A 20,974-nucleotide genomic window follows, 5' to 3' on the forward strand; every position below is an offset into this window, starting at 1 on the left:
AGAAGCCCCAGACGATCCTTGGGGGAAAAATTGATCCAAACCACAAACATGAATCCTCGGCTCAGTTTGGTTCTCAGAAGATCCTTCCAGGGGAGAGAAGGTCCGAAACATCCAGTTTGCAGGATGACTTCCTGCCGAGAGGCAAAGACAAAAACAGCGAGATTGAAACTCAGGTAAACAAAAACTCAGGTTAGACTCTGCTAAACTTAGCATGGCTAGAGTACCCCAAACTGGCAAACACTCTGGTGTCGAGGTAGTGGCAGTCAGCAGCTGAAGAGTTCTCAGGTAATGAGGCAACGAGCTGCAGGTGTGCAGGGAGGCCCAATGAGGACGGGGCACCACCTGGTGGAGGAAAAAAGGAAACACAAAAACAGACCACACCGAGGGGCCTTGAAGGTTTGGGGTATCTTAGCTGCTTTTGTCTTTGTTCAAAATGTGAATGATTCCCCACATTCTCATCATACTTTGGACCTAGTGCTGACATATTCCATAGAATGTGAAGAAATAACAATATTTCCTCACAACATTACAAATAGAAAGCTGGCTCCTTGGTTTAATGCAGAGCTGTGCACTGCACACTAGCAAAATGCTAGGAAACTGGAGAGGACATTGCGCTCCACAGGCCTACGGGAATCCTACCTCGTGTGGAAAAAATGTTTACTGCTGTATAAGAGGACCCTTTGTAAAGCAAGAGCAGCATATTTCTCCTCATTAAGAGAGGAAAATAAGAATAATCCTAGATTTCTTTTTAATACAGTTGCCAAACTCACCCAGAGCCATAGCTCTGTTGAACCGTCCATCTCATATGCTCTTATCAGTAATGATTTTATGCAATTCTTTATAAATAAGATTGAGCCTATTAAAAATATAAGATCATTACCACTCCTCTAACTATGACTGGTTTATCTCTGGAAGGTGAGGCAGCATCTAAGGTAGCCATAGAATCTGACCCGGGTCTAGACTGCTTTGATCCAGTAGAACTTTCAGAGTTGGCAAAACTAATGTCTTTACCTAAGCCTTCAACTTGTATGTTAGATCCAGTTCCAACCAGGTTATTTAAGGAAGTATTCCCTTTGATCTTGTCCTCTATCTTAGATGTGATCAATTTTTCTGTTACAGGGATATATCCCAAAGGCTTTTAAGGTTGCTGTAATTAAACCTTTAATAAAGAAACTGTTTCTTGACATAGATGACTTGGTCAATTATAGACCTATATCCAATCTTCCTTTCTTTAACAAAAATTCATGAAAAAGTAGTTGCCAAAAAAACATGCAACCACTTACACCATAATTAACTTTTTTGAGTTTCAGTCTGGCTTTAGATCTCATCATAGCACTGAAACAGCTCTGGTGAAAGTCGCGAATGATATGGTCTCAGATAATTGACTTGTATCTGTACTTGTCCTGTTAGATCTCAGTGCTGTATTTGATACAGTTAATCATAATATTCTTTTGGAAAGACTTGAATATTTTGTTGGAATTAAAGGAACTGCTCTAGACAGGTTAAAATCTTATCTATTTGATTGATTTCAGTTTGTTCACATTAACATCAAATCTTCCTCATGCTCAAGGGTTACCTGTGGAGGACAACAAGGATCAGTGCTAGGACCAATTCTTTTTAGTATTTATATGCTCTAAATCGGTAGAACCAGTTAGGATTAATTTCCACTGTTATGCTGATGATACTCAGCAGTGGCGGCCGGCCCATAGGGGGCGCTGGGGCACCGCCCTCCCTGATAAGAAGAGAGAAACGTAAAATATATTTTTAGAAATTAACTTATAAATGTCAGTTTTACTCTCTAGAGTGTGTGCCTATAAGCAAAACAAATTATATAAACTACATTTCCCTATCTACTGTCATTCATTTGTGGATTTCCACAGACAGACTCCTGTCTTGGGGCTGTGATTAGACTGCACCACATTTTTAGAGAATCTGTCAATCATGTACTATTGCTAGGTGAATTTAATGGCCAATCAGCGTTTCAGAACTTTATGGTCTTGGGGCTCTGAAAATACTGCACTTTAACAGGCTTCTGCACCCAAGCGCAGGTGCAGACAATTAGAGGGATGATGGCGAATGTAACGAACGAGCTGCAGCTTCCACCAAATTCGGTGAGATCCTTATTTATCTACCCGTTTGCCAGAAGAACATCCATGTTGTAGAGTAGGAAAATTTCATCTCATGGTTATTGTGACTGTGACGAATCCACCTCGTCGCTTAAAGGAGAATTCCGGTTTTTAACACTTTTAGCCCATTTTCTGTAGTGTCCAGGATGAAATCGAATAATCGACACCAAAATTTTGACAATTGGTCCTGTCTCTGCTTTTTGGCTCATGCAGAATCCCCCCCTGGCTGCTTCAGAATGGCTTCCATTGTGCATGTCCGATAATGCAGAGACAGGACCAATTGTCAAAATTTTGGTGTCCTTTAAAACTTTGCGTGCCACACACACATTCCTGTTATACTGTGTTTGTAATATATGGACAAAACTGATTTATGAGAAGAAATCAGAAATAAGAGAGCCTGAGGTGAGGGGCTTAAACAATTTAATGAGGGCTGTGGGAAGAATAGCGGCCATTTCTGTTTTCATTTTCTTTGTTACATTGCTGGTAACTGGAGGGAGGCTGAGGCCCAGAGTATCTTGTATATGTTTAGTTTCTTTTGCACCCTGTTTTGAGTTTTCGAGCACAATAAATCACCGGTAACCCAACTGAGCCTGGATTCTTGGAGCCCAAAGAACCCCGTCACAGTGACCAAAATCATCACTGTTACTGTTATTATATAGTAAATTAAATCATTACTGTTAAATTGTATGTATTGTCCAATTGTTTATTTTAATTCTTATTCCGGATTAGTTGGAGACATACACTAGGCTATATCAGCCCCATCAAAAATATTTTTCACCAGCCGCCACTGATACTCAGCTATATCTGTCTATTATCAGCATAATCCAGATAAAGCTAACCCATTACATAGATTACAGGCATGTCTTGAAGACATAAAAACCTGGATGACTCTGGACCTGGATAACTTTCTGCTCTTGAATTCAGACAAAAAAGAAGTTATAGTCTTTGGAACAGAGTCTTTGAAAAAGAAGCTGATTAGCCAGTCACTTCATTTGGATTGGATTAAACTGATTTCAGATAATAAAGTAAAAAAAATCTTGGTGTTATTTTTGATCAGGACCTGTCATTTAAAACCCATATCAAAGAGGTTTCTAGAATTTCCTTCTTTCATCTGTGGAATATTGCATAAATTAGAAACATCCTCACCAGGGGTGATGCTGAGAAAATAGTCCATGCATTTGTTACTTCAAGGCTGGTCTATTGAAATTCTTTACTATCAGGAAGTCCACAAACTGTAGTTAAAAGCCTTCAGCTGATCCAAAATGCTGCAGTTCTGGTGAAAATTTAAAATAGAGATCACATCTCTCCAATCCTAACTTCACTTCATTGGCTGCCTATTAAATCCAGAATACAATTTAAAATCCTCCTTCTCACATATAAAGCCTTAAATGGCCAAGCTCCATCTTATATCAGAGATCTGATTGTTCCTTATGTTCCTAACAGAGCACTTCGCTCTCAATCTGCAGGTTTACTAGTGGTTCCTAGAATTTCTAAAAATAGAATGGGAGGCAGATCTTTTAGTTATCAAGCTCCTCTCCTGTGGAACCAACTACCAGTTTTAGTCCATGAGGCAGAAACCCTGTCTACTTTTAAGGCTGGGCTTAAAACTTTCCTTTTTGATAAAGCTTATAGTTAGGGTGGCTCAGGTTATCCTGAGCTATCTCTATAGTTATGCTGCTATAGGCTTAGACTTCTGGAGGACATAGGGACCCCCATTTCATCATTCTGCTTCATTCTCTCTCTGTTCTCCTATTCTGCAGAATCTGTTAGTTCAATCTCTAACGTTCTGCTCTCTCTGCTTTTCCTCAGAGTAGCTTTGCCTCGTCTGTTCCTGTTTGGCTGTGACGTCATCCTGGAAAGAAACATCAGCTGTGCTACTTCCATCAACACCCTTGTTAATAGATGTTGGAGATCGGCATGTTTTCCAGTGTGGTCCTGTTTGTCTGACCGTGACTGAGTGGATGTGCTCTCTTCGTCCTCTGGCATGGGAGCTGGCTCGGAGCTCGTCTGCCTGGCTGTGTGTTTCCTGGATAGGGCCGCCTTTTACAGCTGCTTTTTGTGTCTCTGCTTCTGTCTCCTTGAACCCCAGTCGGCCTCGGCAGATGGCCGCTCACACTGAGCCTGGTTCTGCTGGAGGTTTCTTCCTGTTAAAAGGGAGTTTTTCCTCTCCACTGTCGCTACATGTACAGGTGCTGGTCATAAAATTAGAATATCATGAAAAAGTAGATTGATTTCAGTAATTCCATTTAAAAAGTGAAACTTGTATATTATATTCATACATTACATACAAACTCATATATTTCAGATGTTTATTTTGTTTAATTTTGATGATTACAAATGACAACAAATGAAAATCTCAAATTCATCATATCAGAAAATTAGAATATTGTGAAAAGGTTCAAAATTGATGGCCCCTGGTGCCACACTCTAATCAGCTAATTAACTCAAACCACCTGCAAAAGCCTTTAAATGGTCTTTCAGTCTAGTTCTATAGGCTACACAATCATGGGGAAGACTGCTGACTTGACAGTTGTCCAAAAGACGACCATCGACACCTTGCACAAGGAGGGCAAGACACAAAAGGTCATCGCTAAAGAGGCTGGCTGTTCACAGAGCTCAGTGTCCAAGCACATTAATAGAGAGGCGAAGGGAAGGAAAAGATGTGGTCGAAAAAAGTGTACAAGCAAGAGAGATAACCGCACCCTGGAGAGGATTGTGAAACAAAACCCATTCAAAAATGTGGGGGAGATTCACAAAGAGTGGACTGCAGCTGGAGTGAGTGCTTCAAGAACCACCACACACAGACGTATGAAAGACATGGGTTTCTGCTGTCGCATTCCTTGTGTCAAGCCACTCTTGAACCACAGACAGCGTCAGAAGCGTCTTGCCTGGGCTAAAGAGAAACAGGACTGGACTGCTGGTGAGTGGTCCAAAGTCATGTTCTCTGATGAAAGTAAATTTTGCATTTCCTTTGGAAATCAAGGTCCCAGAGTCTGGAGGAAAAGAAGAGAGGCACTTCATCCACGTTGCTTGAAGTCCAGTGTAAAGTTTCCACAGTCAGTGATGGTTTGGGGTGCCATGTCATCTGCTGGTGTTGGTCCATTGTGTTTTCTGAGGTCCAGGGTCAACGCAGCCACATACCAGGAAGTTTTAGAGCACTTCATGCTTCCTGCAGCTGACCAACTTTTTGGAGATGCAGATTTCATTTTCCAACAGGACTTGGCACCTGCACACAGTGCCAAAGCTACCAGTACCTGGTTGAAGGACCATGGTATCCCTGTTCTTAATTGGCCAGCAAACTCTCCTGACCTTAACCCCATAGAAAATCTATGGGGTATTGTGAAGAAGAAGATGCAATACACCAGACCCAACAATTCAGAAGAGCTAAAAGCCACTATTAGAGCAACCTGGGCTATCATAACACCTGAGCAGTGCCACAGACTGATCGACTCCATGCCACGCCGCATTGCTGCAGTAATACAGGCCAAAGGAGGCCCAACTAAATACTGAGTGCTGTACATGCTCATACTTTTCATGTTCATACTTTTCAGTTGGCCAACATTTCTATAAATCCTTTGTTTTTATTGGTCTTCAGTAATATTCTAATTTTCTGATATGATGAATTTGAGATTTTCATTTGTTGTCATTTGTAATCATCAAAATTAAACAAAATAAACATCTGAAATATATGAGTTTGTATGTAATGTATGAATATAATATACAAGTTTCACTTTTTAAATGGAATTACTGAAATCAATCTACTTTTTCATGATATTCTAATTTTATGACCAGCACCTGTATGTGTTGTGTGAGGGATTGTATTTGAGTCAATGAGCAATGCAATCAACTGGTTTTCCTTAGATAGAAAACTTTGTATCAATTTGACTGTATGATCTGGTTGAACTGTAAAGTGCCTTGAGATGACATGTGTTGTGAATTTGGCGCTATATAAATAAACTGAATTGAATTGAATTAAAACTCTCCTGCTGCTTCTCCCTCACCCGCTCTGTTTGGCTCTCTCCATGTCTGGCTTCGGCTTCCCATGTCCGGTCTCTGTTTTCCCATTTCCAGTGTCTCACTCCCTCCAACCAAACAGCTGCCTTTTTATCAGTGTCCCAGTCTGCACGCTGTTTGGCTGATAGGGAACACCTGTGCCGCTGCTGTGGGCGTGTCCAGTTGTGAGTGGTAATGTGACCTCCAAACAAAATCAGAAAAACACATGCAACACACAAAAATGAAACTAACAAGTAACTTACTTACAAGTTCAAAATAAATAAAATCCAAAATTACAAAATGACATGCAATTAACTTGACAAAAAGGCCACATTACCACAAAAGGATGATGCCAGACGGGTTGATTTAAACTTGACTTTCTCTGTGTTGTAGTATCATACATGGGTATGGATCTGTAATTTTGCCTGATCCTAAACACAACAGAAATAAAGATACAATAGCTCAAATGCTGTCTGTGGCATTACTACTACATGCACACCACAATAAGCTCCATAGTAATCATTAATAGCAATATGCATTCCCTAGGCAAAATGTGAACTAGGAAAGTTCAGCACAATCTATCAAATAATTACAGGATAATATTAAGAATATACCAAAATATGTATCAAAATGAACTTAACTTATTTACAATAGTTGGTTACTTACTTTGGTCATTTATGCACACAAACACAAGGATTACTTAGGATGAAAGGAGAAAACTTCTCAAAGTCATGTAACTCTGAAACATGGCATCTGAGCTAAACAAAGATGGAGGAATAACTGATTGATTTTTTTTTTTTAACAAACTTTATTTACAAATAAAGAATATACGATTTCAGACAGTAGTATGCTCAAGGTACTGGGGTAACAGAACTACAGGATTCCATGAAACAGAAAAAAAAAATAGATTAGAAATTAAGTTCACCACTTAGGGTTATAAGTTTCATAGCTTTAGAGTTGGTGCATATTTTTAAGGAGTCCAAAAAACAACTTACATAAGCTCTATAAACAGTGAGGTTGGGTTTGTTTTTGTCATGATTGGTTCTCAAGGAGATCCCCAATGTTGCAGAACACCACTGGGGCGGAAACAGGAGGAAGATTAAGCAGAGTTTATTTGCACAAGCACACAGAAAGCACTGGTTCGGGTTTGGGCCTGGGGCTCGGGATCACCGGAGTCTTGAGGGTTCTCGAGGTTCTCTTTGGGGGGGTCACTGTTGGTTCTGGAGGAGAGTCTTTTCAGCAGAGTCCGTTTGCTGCTTCAGCGTCTCACGTCTAGCTGGAACAGACCTTGGCTTGGGTTTCCCAGCTCTAGTCCAGAGCTGCTTGGAGGTTCTCAGAGAATCTTCAGGGTTTGGCTCTGAGGGTCGCCTCAGCAGGTTAGCTCTTCCTGAGCTTTCACAGAGGAGGCACGGGTTTCCTGGAAACACAGAGGCAGTGGTTAGAATCCAACCTGGATTCAAAGTCATGGAGATACAACAAAGATCTAGGCTTTAGCGCTAACCAACTGGAACAACACTGCGGCGTTGAGGCAAGATCTGAAAGCAGCTTAAGTAGTGGATCCTCTGATGATCTAGATGAGCTGCAGCTGTGCAGGAGGCTCCCTCAGAGGATCCACAGCGGACTCTGCTGGAGAAAGATGGGATTTTCTCCAGCTCCCAACAGTACCCCCCCCTCAAGGGCGGATTCCAGACGCAACAGACAAGACCTAGGGAGACAAGAAAGCAACAAAAAACATCCAACCAAGGGTGGGCGCAGGGGGCACCAAACTAGGTAGGCAAGAAGCTGAGTCCATAACAAAAAACCAACCCACCCAGGGTGGACGGAGGGAAACAAAAAGGAAAAAACAAACTGAGTCCCAGAACAAAAAACAATCCACAAAAGGTGGACGGCAACAAAGAAAGTCTCAAAAAAAGGTGCAGGGCGGGGCCGCCCACTGCAGCTCTGGCTGCAACATGGAGAGAGCCGCCCACGATGACTCCGGTGCAGCCTCCGAGGTGTCCTGAAACGCCCACCGAGGATCCCTGGATGCTCGGATCGGCCGCGGAGGGACTCCAGAAGGTTCTGCGGAGCGGGAACTGGTTGAAAGACTGGAAGCATGGCAGGAGGGAGACCACGATTCAACATGTCTACGAGTCCAATCTATATGAGGGTTGTGTCGCTCCAACCACTCATAGCCCAGGACCAAAGGTGAACAGGCTGATGGATAAACCAAAAAGGTTATGGTCTCTCGGTGACTACCAGAAACTTGGAGTTGAAGAGGCTGAGTCTTGTGGGTAACCTGGTGTAGACTCCTTCCATCAATGGCTGAGACGTTGAAAGGCTTCCTCAGAGGGATGGTCTCAATGTTCAGCTGTTGAACTAGATTTGGGTCAATAAGGTTTCTCTCACAACCAGAGTCTATGAAAGCCGACAGAGTGAGAGCCTGATTAGAGCTAAACAGAGTGGCAGGTAACAAAAGATGAAGAGGCCTCCTATTTAAATCATGCTTCACCGGACTCCTCTTAAATCCGGATGACCCCCGAAGCCCTTTCTTCGCAGGACAGGAAGGAACAAAATGTCCAGGTCTACCACAATAGAAGCAAAGTTTCTCCTTAAGCCTTCTCTTCCTCTCATCGGGCGTGAGCCTGGTGTGACCTATCTGCATAGGCTCCCCCTCCGCAGCTTCACAAGCTGGCGGAGCAAAGTGAGCATTTGATGCAGGTATAAGTTCAGGCTGAGCACGGCTCTCTGTGCTGAATGCCTCTTCGTGAGAAACAAAGGGAGGGGTGTCCCTTCTCTTAGCCGTAGAAACAGAAACAGGTAGAACATGGCTCCTAATTTTAGACCTTGATCTGGTTCGAAGACGGTTATCCAAACTAATTGTCAGCCTAATTAGTTCCTCAAGGGTCTCAGGTGACTCGAGTGTGGCGAGTTCATCTTTTAAGTTCTCGTTTAAAGCGTTGAAAAATGCACTCTTAAGAGCACATTCATTCCAGCCTGAGGCTGCAGCTTTAACCCGGAAGTCTATGGAAAAATCCGCTACAGAGGAATTTCCCTGTTTAAGATTTAACAGAGCTCGAGAGTCAATTGTTTGGTCAGAATCTTGGTTGAAAACCTGAGAAAATTCGGAGATGAAATCTGAATAATAGCCATTAAGGCTGTCGTCGGTAGGAAATCTAGCCTGAGCCCACTCCAAGGCTCTTCCTGTTAGCTGAGAAAGGATGAAGTTTATCTTCCTGTAATCTGTGGAAAAGCTGCCTGGAGAGTTCTGGAAAATAAGTCGGCATTGAAACAAAAAACCCCTTACATTTGCTAGGGATACCTGAAAATTTCTCTGGAAGAGACGGGCGAAACTCCGGAAGTGACGATACAGGCTCTGGTTCCGGAAACGGAAGTTGAACGGGCTCCGCTCTGGGAGCTGATTGTGTGGAAAACTCCTGCGGAGACTTATTAAGTCGAGTGTTGAGCTCACCCATGATTATGTCCACAAGCCGGTCCTGAATATCTCGAATGGCGCACTCAATTCTTCTAGCCAATTCTTCGTGGCTCCCACGGAGGAAGGCCTCAAGGTTCTGAATCCGAGTCGGTACATCCTTCAGAAGCCTCCAGAGGGGTTCCGCTGGGAAATCTTGTTGGCCGCAGTGTTCTGTCATGATTGGTTCTCAAGGAGATCCCCAATGTTGCAGAACACCACTGGGGCGGAAACAGGAGGAAGGTTAAGCAGAGTTTATTTGCACAAGCACACAGAAAGCACTGGTTCGGGTTTGGGCCTGGGGCTCGGGATCACCGGAGTCTTGAGGGTTCTCGAGGTTCTCTTTGGGGGGGTCACTGTTGGTTCTGGAGGAGAGTCTTTTCAGCAGAGTCCGTTTGCTGCTTCAGCGTCTCACGTCTAGCTGGAACAGACCTTGGCTTGGGTTTCCCAGCTCTAGTCCAGAGCTGCTTGGAGGTTCTCAGAGAATCTTCAGGGTTTGGCTCTGAGGGTTGCCTCAGCAGGTTAGCTCTTCCTGAGCTTTCACAGAGGAGGCACGGGTTTCCTGGAAACACAGAGGCAGTGGTTAGAATCCAACCTGGATTCAAAGTCATGGAGATACAACAAAGATCTAGGCTTTAGCGCTGACCAACTGGAACAACACTGCGGCGTTGAGGCAAGATCTGAAAGCAGCTTAAGTAGTGGATCCTCTGATGATCTAGATGAGCTGCAGCTGTGCAGGAGGCTCCCTCAGAGGATCCACAGCGGACTCTGCTGGAGAAAGATGGGATTTTCTCCATTTCCCAACAGTTTTTAGCAAATTTACAAACATGTATGTGGAACTTGGCTAACAGAATAAGAACATTTATAATATTTTCTTTCCAAGACATACTGCCCTTGGAAATACCAAACAGAACATGTTTAACATTCAGCGCAATAAGTATATTGCATTTCCCATTAACAAAATTATTGAAGTCACACCAAAAAACTTTGCTAAAAGAGCATTCCCAAAAAAGGTGGGTTTATGTTTCTTGTTCGATGTGACAGAAGGAACAAAGTGGATCAATATTTGGAATATATTTGTTCAGTACTGAATTAACAGGATAACACCTGTGTAATATTTTAAGGGACACTTCCCGTATTTTATTAGAAACAAAGAATTTTCTTGGCAATAACCATGTTTGTTCCCAATTGATATCTGAAAATAGATTGTTCCAAAAAAAGGTTGAGGCAGGTTTGCTAACAGTATTCCTCTGGATTATTTCTCTTATATGTTTATTTCCAGTTTTAATACTAAGGAATGGATCTGAATTCCCAATAAATAATTCTGGAAATCTGGGATCTGGGCGTTACCTGATGTTGATATAAGAAATTTAAAACCTGCAGGAATAGCATCAAAAACAACGGCAAATTCTTTAGGGGTCACAGGGAAGTTATATTCACCAAGAAATTGGAGGAATAACTGATGTCATATCCTGAAACTAGCAATGTCAAAATAAGAGTCTTTAAACTGACTAACGGAGTGCAGTAAATAATCAGGGAAACTTGTCAAACTAAATGTCTTGTCAAACTAAATGTCCACAGGATTTTCTACAACATCCACGACCTCTGACACAAACTCTTGCATATTTCCTCTGTCCATAGCGTTCCTTGACAGTGTCTTTTCTAAGTCACCAATTTAGTGCTACTTGGTCCCAATGTAATTTCCCATTGGGAACCTACTAGCACTAAGTTGCTAACTGGTTAGCAAGATGCTTCCGAGACACCGGGTACAATCGAACTGCTTGCGAAACCCGCCACAACAATCCCGGCCCCTTGATAAACGACAAATCAAATTCACTTTATCCACTTTAAAGTCGGGCACCAATTGAGAGAATTCAGAAATGCAATGTTTGGAAGAGCCGTTTCCCTATGATTTTAAAAGTCAAATCTTCCACCTCTACCATTCAGCTTACCGCTTCTATGAGTTTGTTTTCGGTCAAATTCAGTAATACTCTCTCGGACTTTCACATGTCTTTCTCTAATAGGAGAAGCTGATTACGTTTTTTCACAGATAGCAATGCTGGTACAGAATTAAGAATGATGTTTTAGAAGAATTTTGAGTTTTCTACTTTATATAAGGACTTGACCTGGTGAGTGGTGTGATTGACATCCTACATCTATTAACTGTGTGAGGATTCAGTCAAAATCTGAACTTCGCCGTGCAACACAAACTTTGTCAAGTTACGCTTAACAGTTATGATTTAATGACATCATCTGTATTTACCTGGCCAAACCCCTCTGTGTGATTGGACTGTTTAAAGACCAGTGATCCAGTCAGAAGAAGCTCTGTTCATATGATTTAACGCAGCACTTGCTTAAATTCAGATGTAATCCTTCATTTTTAGATGGACGCTCTCTGTTTCTCATCCTTCCAGAAGAATTACTCACATCTTAACTTGCTCGGTTCCACACAGTTCATTTTTTTAAAATCTATGATTTTGACCTGCATTTTGCCTACTTGTGCTAGGTGGTGAATTATAAGCTTAAGATCAATGTTAATAAAACCCTTGTGCCATGCAATGTGGATCTAAAAAACTTAGACCAAATGTTTTCTGTCTTCAATTAGTTAAATATAGTAACTCCTTCAGTTAAGCAGCCTTTTTTTTTAACTTAGTTTCATAAAATGATCTTTGGAGACAAACCAACTTTTAATTGTTGTTTATCAAGAGCATTAGTCTGATGACTACACCCAAATTTAGATTTGCAATTTACAACTTTGCCTGTGCTAAAAGAAAATGTGTGTTTTTATTGCTTATATGAGTTTCCTTAATTTGTGTGTATTTTAAATTTGTCATTATTTGAAATTGTATTTAATCTAAATATGCTTTTATAACCTGAATGGGTTGTTTTGTTACAAAGGATCAGCAATTTTCTCTTTTATTCCATCGCTTTGTTTCCCTCTGTCCAAACTGATATTGTCTCTTCTAAACTTTCTGCAAAGAAACTAAACTGCTTTGTGATTTTATATTTCAGGTATTACCATGTAATTTCCTGGATGATCCTACGTTTTTATCCTAAGAGAAACAAGATGTTCTCAGTGACTTACAGATGTCCCTACTTTGTCATTGATATTATCTCCCTGCTGATCTCTGCTTATTTGGCTGCCTAAATGGATGAGGGTTTTAATGTAACTTATATAATTATTGGTGGACACATCGAATTGGAAAAATACAGATATCTTTATTTTGTGATCATTCTTACCGTATATTTTCTCATAATAAGCTGTAACTCCACTATATTGTGTCTGATTTGGACTCACCGAAACCTCCATGAGCCTATGTACATCTTTATCGGGGCTTTGTTAATCAATTCTGTTATTTGGAGCTCTGTTATCTACCCTAAACTTTTGATTGATTTTCTGTCTGAAGAGCAGACCATATCATACTCAGCTTGTGTTTTACAGTTTTATATGTATTACTCTTTGGGTGCGTCAGAGTTCTTGCTTTTGTCAGCAATGGCCTATGACAGGTATGTTTCTATATGTAAACCTCTACAATATCCAACTATTATGAGTAAATCTACTATCAGTATTCTGTTGATTTTAGCTTGGACTATACCTTCCTCTCAGATTGCAGTAGTAGCTGGACTTATTACTAATACACAACTCTGCAGCTTCACCATAAGGAACATCTTTTGTAATAATACAATTTATAAACTGCAGTGCATCCTCAGTAGAGCACAAATTATACGTTATTTGTTCATTTTAGTAACTGTTCTATTCATGCCTGCTTTTTTCATAATATTCTCTTACACACATATCCTTAGAATATCCTACCGAAGTAGCCAGGCAGTGAGAAAAAAAGCAGCACAGACATGTGTACCCCACCTAATTACATTGAGCAGTTATTCCTGTTTGTGTGTATTTGATGTCATGGCAATTCGGCTGGATTCAGATTTTCCAAAGACTTTAAGGCTAATTATGACTTTACAGTTAATCATGTATCATCCACTCTTAAATCCAATTATATATGGGCTGAAAATGAAAGAAATTTCAAAACATCTCAAACGATTGTTCACTCGGGCCAAACAATGCTGATATAAAAACACTGCTTTCATTCTAGACAGTAATGTTTCAATCTACATTGATGTAATACTTTAGTAAATTTTTTAAAATTCACAAGAAATGATTTAATTTATTTTTTGGCATCACATATTGTTGAGGTCTGGGAGTTTTGTCCTATTTTGTCCTGCAGTTTTCAAGTCCATCCTTCAGAGGTCATGTGGGAGCACGGTTGTTTGGGTTGCTCTGCTGATTGCCTGCACATCTTCCTCATCAGTTTCAGACTATTTAAGCACTTCAATGCCATAGTGAAAACTTGCTTTTCACTGTGGCAATTTGCTGGCATTTACTGACTCCTCTCCACAGTCTATTCTGTTTGAACCTGATCTGCCTTCCACTATGCTCTCAAAACTCTTATGCCCTCTTTAGCCACAACCATCTTTGATTCAACCCTTTAGCTCCAACACCCAGATCCCATCTTAACTCATCCCTGGTGGATCCACCTTATATGCCAAGTAAGAACTTTCACACTCTCTTCTTCAAAATCAACCTGTCATTCACATTCAGCCTGAATCTAATCCACCTGTCCTTCCAGAGTTCCTGCCACTCCTGCCCCTAAACAGCTTCCACAACCTTGGCAATATTCATATGCTCTTTGTAAATAAAACTTTTAAAGACTGCATTGTCTCTCAGAGTGTTCTGCATGTTGGTTAACAATTACCCAAAACCATGACATGTATTGAATATTTATGATCGCTTGTTACATAAAAAATATATTTTGTCCTGACCTATGCAAATGGATTCATAGTTGTGACATTTTGGGTTTTTGATGAGTTATAAAGAAAATGAAGCTATTGTCTAATCATCACATATTTTTGCTAATTTGAATGCACATTCTTATATTAATAGCTAAAAATATGTCATAATTATCAACAAGCCAGATCATCAACACTCCAATATTGAGACTGACAGTGGGATATTTTAGACGTTTTAGGTATCAGAGCATCCCTAAAATTATCTGGGGTCTCATTCATCAAAGTGGCACATGCACAACAACCTGGCCTGACACTGGCTTAGGTCGCTTTCCACTAAAGGTTGTGATTTATATAAAACAAACTTGATAGGAGAACCTGCAATTCTTGCAAATACTGTGACCCATAGACTTATTAGTGTAGAAATCACCCACGTAATCTTTTAGGTTTAAATGAGAGTTAATTTTATTTTAAAAACAATAATACTTAGATGGGCCTAGGCATATGGCTTCTTAGGTGTCTGAAGGGAAAGTGAGTAAAATGTCACTGAATTAAGAGAAGCGGTAAATGAATCATGCAGACCTTGCAGGATATTTTTGAGAGGTACCTCAATGACTTCAGCTAACTCATTAAAAGAGATGAAAGGGTTGTTGGAGCCAGAGCAATGGAGTGGTAACCATTAGGGATCAAACAGAGGGGTCTCTGATAATGAGGTTGTATTTGGTTGAAGAGTGGGGGGGGAAAGTTGCTGCTGAAGCTGCAGATTCACACATAGAGAGCTTGCTGATTTGGCTTAGGACCCAACAACAGTAGCTACTCTCACGTCAGTACTGAAGTGTCCCATGTGATGATCACTTTAAGTATGTGTCAAGTCATAGCTGCAAAAAGTAGAATTCTAGCCCAGCACATTAGTTTGGGTTTTTGTAATTAATTTAATAAACATTCAAATCACAACCCTTACAAAATTTTTTCCAATTACACTTTAAATCAGCCATTGTTTCATAAAGATAATGACCATACTGACAGACAAAAAAAGTTTAATTAAAGGAATCATGCCACTATGATGACATTGCCTGTTTTATTTTTATTTTCCACTTTATGCACAATAGAGAAAATGAAGCATTTTGATGCCCTGGCTCATTAAGCAAAAGTAATAAAGGTAACAATCACACACAGCAACATTGCAGTCCTAGAAAGGAGCCAGTGCCCTGGAAGAATTGGTCCTGACCCCTGTTATGGCCCCTGTAGTGAAGACAGAATACGCAATAAAATACTTCTCATATTTGTTGATGTATTTAAGCAGCATGGAGGTCTGTCGTCCTATGCACATACAAAATAAGATGCAAATCAAATAACCACCTCTTGTTCTTCTGGGTTGTTGGAGACTTTTGTTGTGCATTGGCAATGTCATTGGCCCTTTATTAACATGGAACTCATTCTGAAGAAATTACATAATGTTATAGTTCTCCCCATTTGAGAGAACTATATATAACTTTGAGTTGTTAGTTTTTCAGTTATCAGTTGATCTGTTTTGTTAATCTATTTTCAATTTAATTCGATTCAGTTTATTTATATAGCGCCTAATTCACAACACGTCATCTCAAGGCACTTTACAGTTCAACCAGATCATACAGTCAAATTTATTCAAAGTTTCCTATCTAAGGAAAACCAGTTGATTGCATCGACTTATTGACTCAAATACAATCCCTCACACTAAGCATGCTTGTAGCGACAGTGGAGAGGAAAAACTCCCTATTAACAGGAAGAAACCTCCAGCAGAACCAGGCTCAGTGTGAGCGGCCATCTGATGTTCAAGGAGACACAAAAAGCAGCTGCAAAAGGCGGCCCCATCCAGGAAACACACAGCCAGGCAGACGAGCTCCGAGCCAGCTCCCATGCCAGAGGATGAAGAGAGCACATCCAGCCAGTCATGGTCAGAGAAACAGGACCACACATGAAAACAGGCCAATCTCCAGCATCTATAAACAAGGGTGTTGATGGAAGCAGCACAGCTGATGTTTCTCTCCAGGATGAAGTCACAGCCAAACAATTTTCCATTATATTCAAGCAAACTTAAGTTAGTCTGTGTTGCCCCCTTGTGCTTGTTTCCTTTCCCCTTGACTTCCTTCTAGTTAGTTCCACTCACACCTGCTCCTTATTTAGCTCATTAGCCCATCCCCAATACTCCACCTCTGCAGTCACTCAGTCCTGGGTCCTTGTTGTTTGTTGCTTCCTCATCTCTGGCTCAGTCAGCTGTATCTTTAAGGCCATTTTTCTGCAGGAAAATGAACTTCAGCTCTGTTCTCTTATATGGCCTCTCACGGGTGTTTTGGTATTTCTTTTTTTATTTCCAATAATTTTCCTGTTAATTCTAAAAATATCAAAGAAAAGAGTCCTCATACCAAAACTCTGCTAACAACAGTTTTTGTGTTTACCACATCTTCATTGTGTGCACAGGAAATCCGTTTTTTGCCACACATTGCCTTTTGTTTGTGAGCCAAAAGGCAATCTCTGATGATAACGGGTAAAGCCAGGTTTTTCAAACATGAGTCAACCCGCTGAAAATCTGCATCTGGCTCCCTTCCCATTGGCAAAAAAAATTGCATCTAACCCCTCCCTACAAAGGTGTGACCTCTGTCCCACCACGGTTGCATGTGTGGTGAGGCCATAATGCATGTTTAGCGCTGATGATGTCAAGAGTGCAACAGAAATCAGGAAAGTAAACAATGGAGAGCAACATGTAAGGAAGCCAGGGTTTATTGTTTCGCTCTTTTATCTGCCTATTTCACTATTTTATCTGTTTATCGAATGTAAACAGAGTAGTTTCAGCTTGTAAGATCAGAAGCGACTTGCGACGTGTGTAGACATCCGTAGTTTAGGCTCAATGGTGTCACATCATTTACTGGGCCAATCTGGTTCTGGGGATACAGGGGTACAGTTTTGCTCTGACTTGACCAAAGGATCTTTTTTAATGTCTGTGTGTTAGAAAATTTCAGATGGACCTTTGTGTTTTGGTAGGTTTGCTTTTGTTACCTTTATGTGTTCAGATGATGGATTCTTAGATCTCATTGAGACGTTCAAACATCGGGATGTTGTTCTAAAACCTAACCCTGCTTTAACCTTCTCCACCACTTTCGTCATGACTTGTCTACTGTTTTTATTAGTCTTCATGATGATGTTTATTCACTAATGTCATCTAGAAAAAAAGGGAAGCTTCTTGTTGTCATATTTCTTACTGAACTAAAGTAATAACATTCAGTGATGGAGTGTATATTAACTCACTTTGGACTCCATTAGAGCAGGGGACGGATCTGTGTGCAGCATTAGGACATAGTTAAAGCTTCACCAGTGTGGAGGGGCCACAGTATAAAGACAATGGTGCAAGCTCTCTTTCTTTATGTTTTTATGCTTTTAATAAGCTGTTAGAGTAAACAGGAGTCGTTTATATAAAGCAAGTATATGTTTGTGTTGAATTTATAGCTCTCTATTTACTGCAATATGCACTGCTGCTACTGCACTAACAATACAAGTCAGTTAAGTTTAAAGTCTTTTTTAACACTGTTCTTTATTGATATTATTTATTTTTACAGAAATAATTTTACACTGATACAATATAAATGTATTTTGTCTGTGATACTTTTATCACTCCGTGGTTTTTAGAAATTGCATTATTTTCTAAAAGGTTCAACATTGTTGTGTTTTATTATAGAAATAATTCTGTTTTTCTCTAGTAAGGTTTAACTTTTCTTTCTCTTCATACCACTCTGCCTCTTCCAGCTCCACGGCTGCGCAGACATGAAGAACAACAGCAGCGACTCTTATTTTCACTTAGCCCTTTTTACAGATATGGGTAGTTTAAAATATCTTTACTTCAGCCTTTGTCTTCTCATCTACGAAGGACCAACTCTGCCATATTTAAAAATAAATACAGAAATAAATAAATGCTCAATAAATGTATAAGCATACAATTAATTGCCAACAAAAAAGTGAGACATAAATGTATATAACTCTTAATTAGCTTCTTTATTTATTTGCCTTTGTAATATTTACCTTATTTATTTTTCTGTCCTTTATAATCTTCAACTTTATTTTTTAATTACTTATATTTTTAAGTATTTATTTATGTGCATGTTATTATATTTTTGTCTGTTTTATTCTTCCTTTGTATTTTTTTACCTTAGTTATTTCTTCGCCGCTGTTTATTTCTCTCTGCCTTTTTACATTTCTCTCTGCCCTTTTTACATTTCTCTATGCATTTCTATCTCATTATCCAAATGAGGAGGGGGTGTGTCCTAGAGAGTCAACTTCTGCTCATTGGTTGGCTTGGCGGTCCATCTTCTTAACTCACAGAGCTCAGAGTACTAAGTTAAATGTTCTCTTTTCTGTTGCTGTTGTTCAATAAAAGTACGTTTTAAGATCATTTGAGGCGAGAACCTTATACTTTTAAGCATCACCATATGGCCCATTCAAAGATTTAATGCGTAATTTAAAAGAAAATGTGACGAACTTGAGAGGACCGTGGCAACCAGCGGAGCTCCGAAGCTGACGGCAGCCAGGTCTATAGCCAGGCTATGATGGTGATTTTTTGTTGTATTTGGCAAAGTTTGGCAAAGTCCCTACTCAAGTTCTAATGACTTCAGACTCGACATCAGACTCTCCTCCTGTAGATTCGACCGATGTAGTAAAATGCTAACCAACACGCTTCACACACGGCTATGCCGAGAGAGGGCCGCTGCAGATGGGCTGTGGTCGGACCTGGCTGCCGTCAGCTTCGGAGCTTTGCTGGTGCCGCGGTCCTCTCAAGTTCGTCACATTTTCTTTTAAATTACGCATTAAATCTGTGAATGGGCCATATGGTGATGCTTAAAAGTATAAGGTTCTCGCCTCAAATGATCTTAAAACGTACTTTTATTGAACAACAGCAACAGAAAAGAGAACATTTAACTTAGTACTCTGAGCTCTGTGAGTTAAGAAGATGGACAGCCAAGCCAACCAATGAGCAGAAGTTGACTCTCTAGGACACACCCCCTCCTCATTTGCATAATGAGATAGAAATGCATAGAGAAATGTAAAAAGGGCATAGAGAAATGTAAAAAGGGCAGAGAGAAATGTAAAAAGGCAGAGAGAAATAAACAGCGGCGAAGAAATAACTAAGGTAAAAAAATACAAAGGAAGAATAAAACAGACAAAAATATAATAACATGCACATAAATAAATACTTAAAAATATAAGTAATTAAAAAATAAAGTTGAAGATTATAAAGGACAGAAAAATAAATAAGGTAAATATTACAAAGGCAAATAAATAAAGAAGCTAATTAAGAGTTATATACATTTATGTCTCACTTTTTTGTTGGCAATTAATTGTATGCTTATACATTTATTGAGCATTTATTTATTTCTGTATTTATTTTTAAATATGGCAGAGTTGGTCCTTCATACTCATCTACCTGATTATTACCTGTGCTAATGTTGTCATTATCCTGACAGTGGTTCTGGAGCGGTCCCTGCATCAACCCATGTATGTTTTCATCTGCTGCCTGTCTTTAACTCCCTGCGTGGCTCAGCTGGCTTCTTCCCCAGGTTTTTAGCTGTCTGACACTCATTTCATATCCCGCTCCTCTTGCTTCATCCAAGTGTTTGTTTTGTACACTTACGCTACGTGTGAAATGGCCATTCTCAGCATCATGGCCTATGATAGGTTTGTGGCAATCTGCCAGCCTTTACACTACGGCAGCAGAATGACATTCAGGATGGTGCTGAATCTCATTGTCCTGGCCGAACTCTATCCCTCCTTCATATGCATCTGCTGCCTTTCCCTAACAGTCCGACTTCCTCTGTGTGGGATAAAGCTACAGAGGTTTTTCTGCACCAACTGGCCTCTGGTGCAGCTGTCCTGTGTGGACACTAGTGTGAATAACATAGCAGGTCTGTTAGCCACCGTAGCAACCATCTTCATCCCCCTGTTGTTTGTTCTCTACACCTACCTGCGTATTCTGCTCGTGTCCAGGAGGAGCTTGCATGAGCAGAAGGGGAAAGTGCTGCAGACCTGCATGCCCCACATCGTGACATGTGTCAACTATTCAGTTTCCCTTGCTGGTGAGATTTTATTGAATCGGTTAAGAGAGGACCAAATTAACAGGTTAATCAATGTTGTTCTGTCTTTGGGGTTTTTAACCATCCCCCCCATCGTTAACCCTCTGGTTTATGGACTGAAGCTGCCTCAGATCAGGGTGGTGGTCTTTAGGTATTTTCATAGGGCTCTTAAGAGGTCAAGCAAAGCAGCCATGTTATTTACATGGTATGTACAATAGACACATTATTTACACTCCTGATCAAAATGATACACCTTAATAAATAGTTTTCTCAGATTTTTGCTTTAAAGGCTTCTTAAATTTAACGGAACAGTTGATTGAAAGCCTATTTATTAAAATGGTTAGCTTTGTTGAATTGCTTGTTCAGAAGCTTTTGTCTCTTGCTCCCATTTCTTCTTTATTAAGTAGCTTGAAGGTACATAGTCACATTATATGGCATCACCAACAAGACAAAAATCCAGTTGATTTTATAAAATAAGGTTATATACTTCAAGCATTTGTCCTAATAGTGTTCAGTTA

The 20,974-nt window shown here is 40.2% G+C and overlaps 1 protein-coding gene and 1 pseudogene across 2 annotated transcripts; both read left to right on the forward strand.

Annotated features, from left to right (window-relative positions):
* The first annotated feature begins 12,493 nt into the window (after positions 1-12,493).
* Positions 12,494-14,291, forward strand: LOC119790198 (olfactory receptor 11H6-like). 2 transcript variants are annotated; one of them, XR_005281688.1, is made up of 2 exons: positions 12,494-14,124; positions 14,205-14,247. XR_005281688.1 is itself a non-coding variant. In XM_038295629.1 (1 exon), the coding sequence occupies exon 1, from the start codon at positions 12,719-12,721 to the stop codon at positions 13,643-13,645; it is 927 nt and encodes a 308-aa protein (XP_038151557.1). In that variant the 5' UTR covers positions 12,494-12,718; the 3' UTR covers positions 13,646-14,291. The 2 variants fall into 2 exon arrangements, 1 of the variants encoding a protein (XP_038151557.1); XM_038295629.1 differs by having other exon boundaries at positions 12,494-14,291.
* A 1,374-nt stretch (positions 14,292-15,665) lies between these two features.
* On the forward strand, positions 15,666-20,773 carry LOC119790178 (annotated as a pseudogene).
* Positions 20,774-20,974: the final 201 nt, after the last annotated feature.

Source organism: Cyprinodon tularosa, unplaced genomic scaffold, assembly GCF_016077235.1.
Source record: "Cyprinodon tularosa strain WSP-4 unplaced genomic scaffold, ASM1607723v1 ctg357, whole genome shotgun sequence".
Lineage (NCBI taxonomy): Eukaryota > Metazoa > Chordata > Actinopteri > Cyprinodontiformes > Cyprinodontidae > Cyprinodon > Cyprinodon tularosa.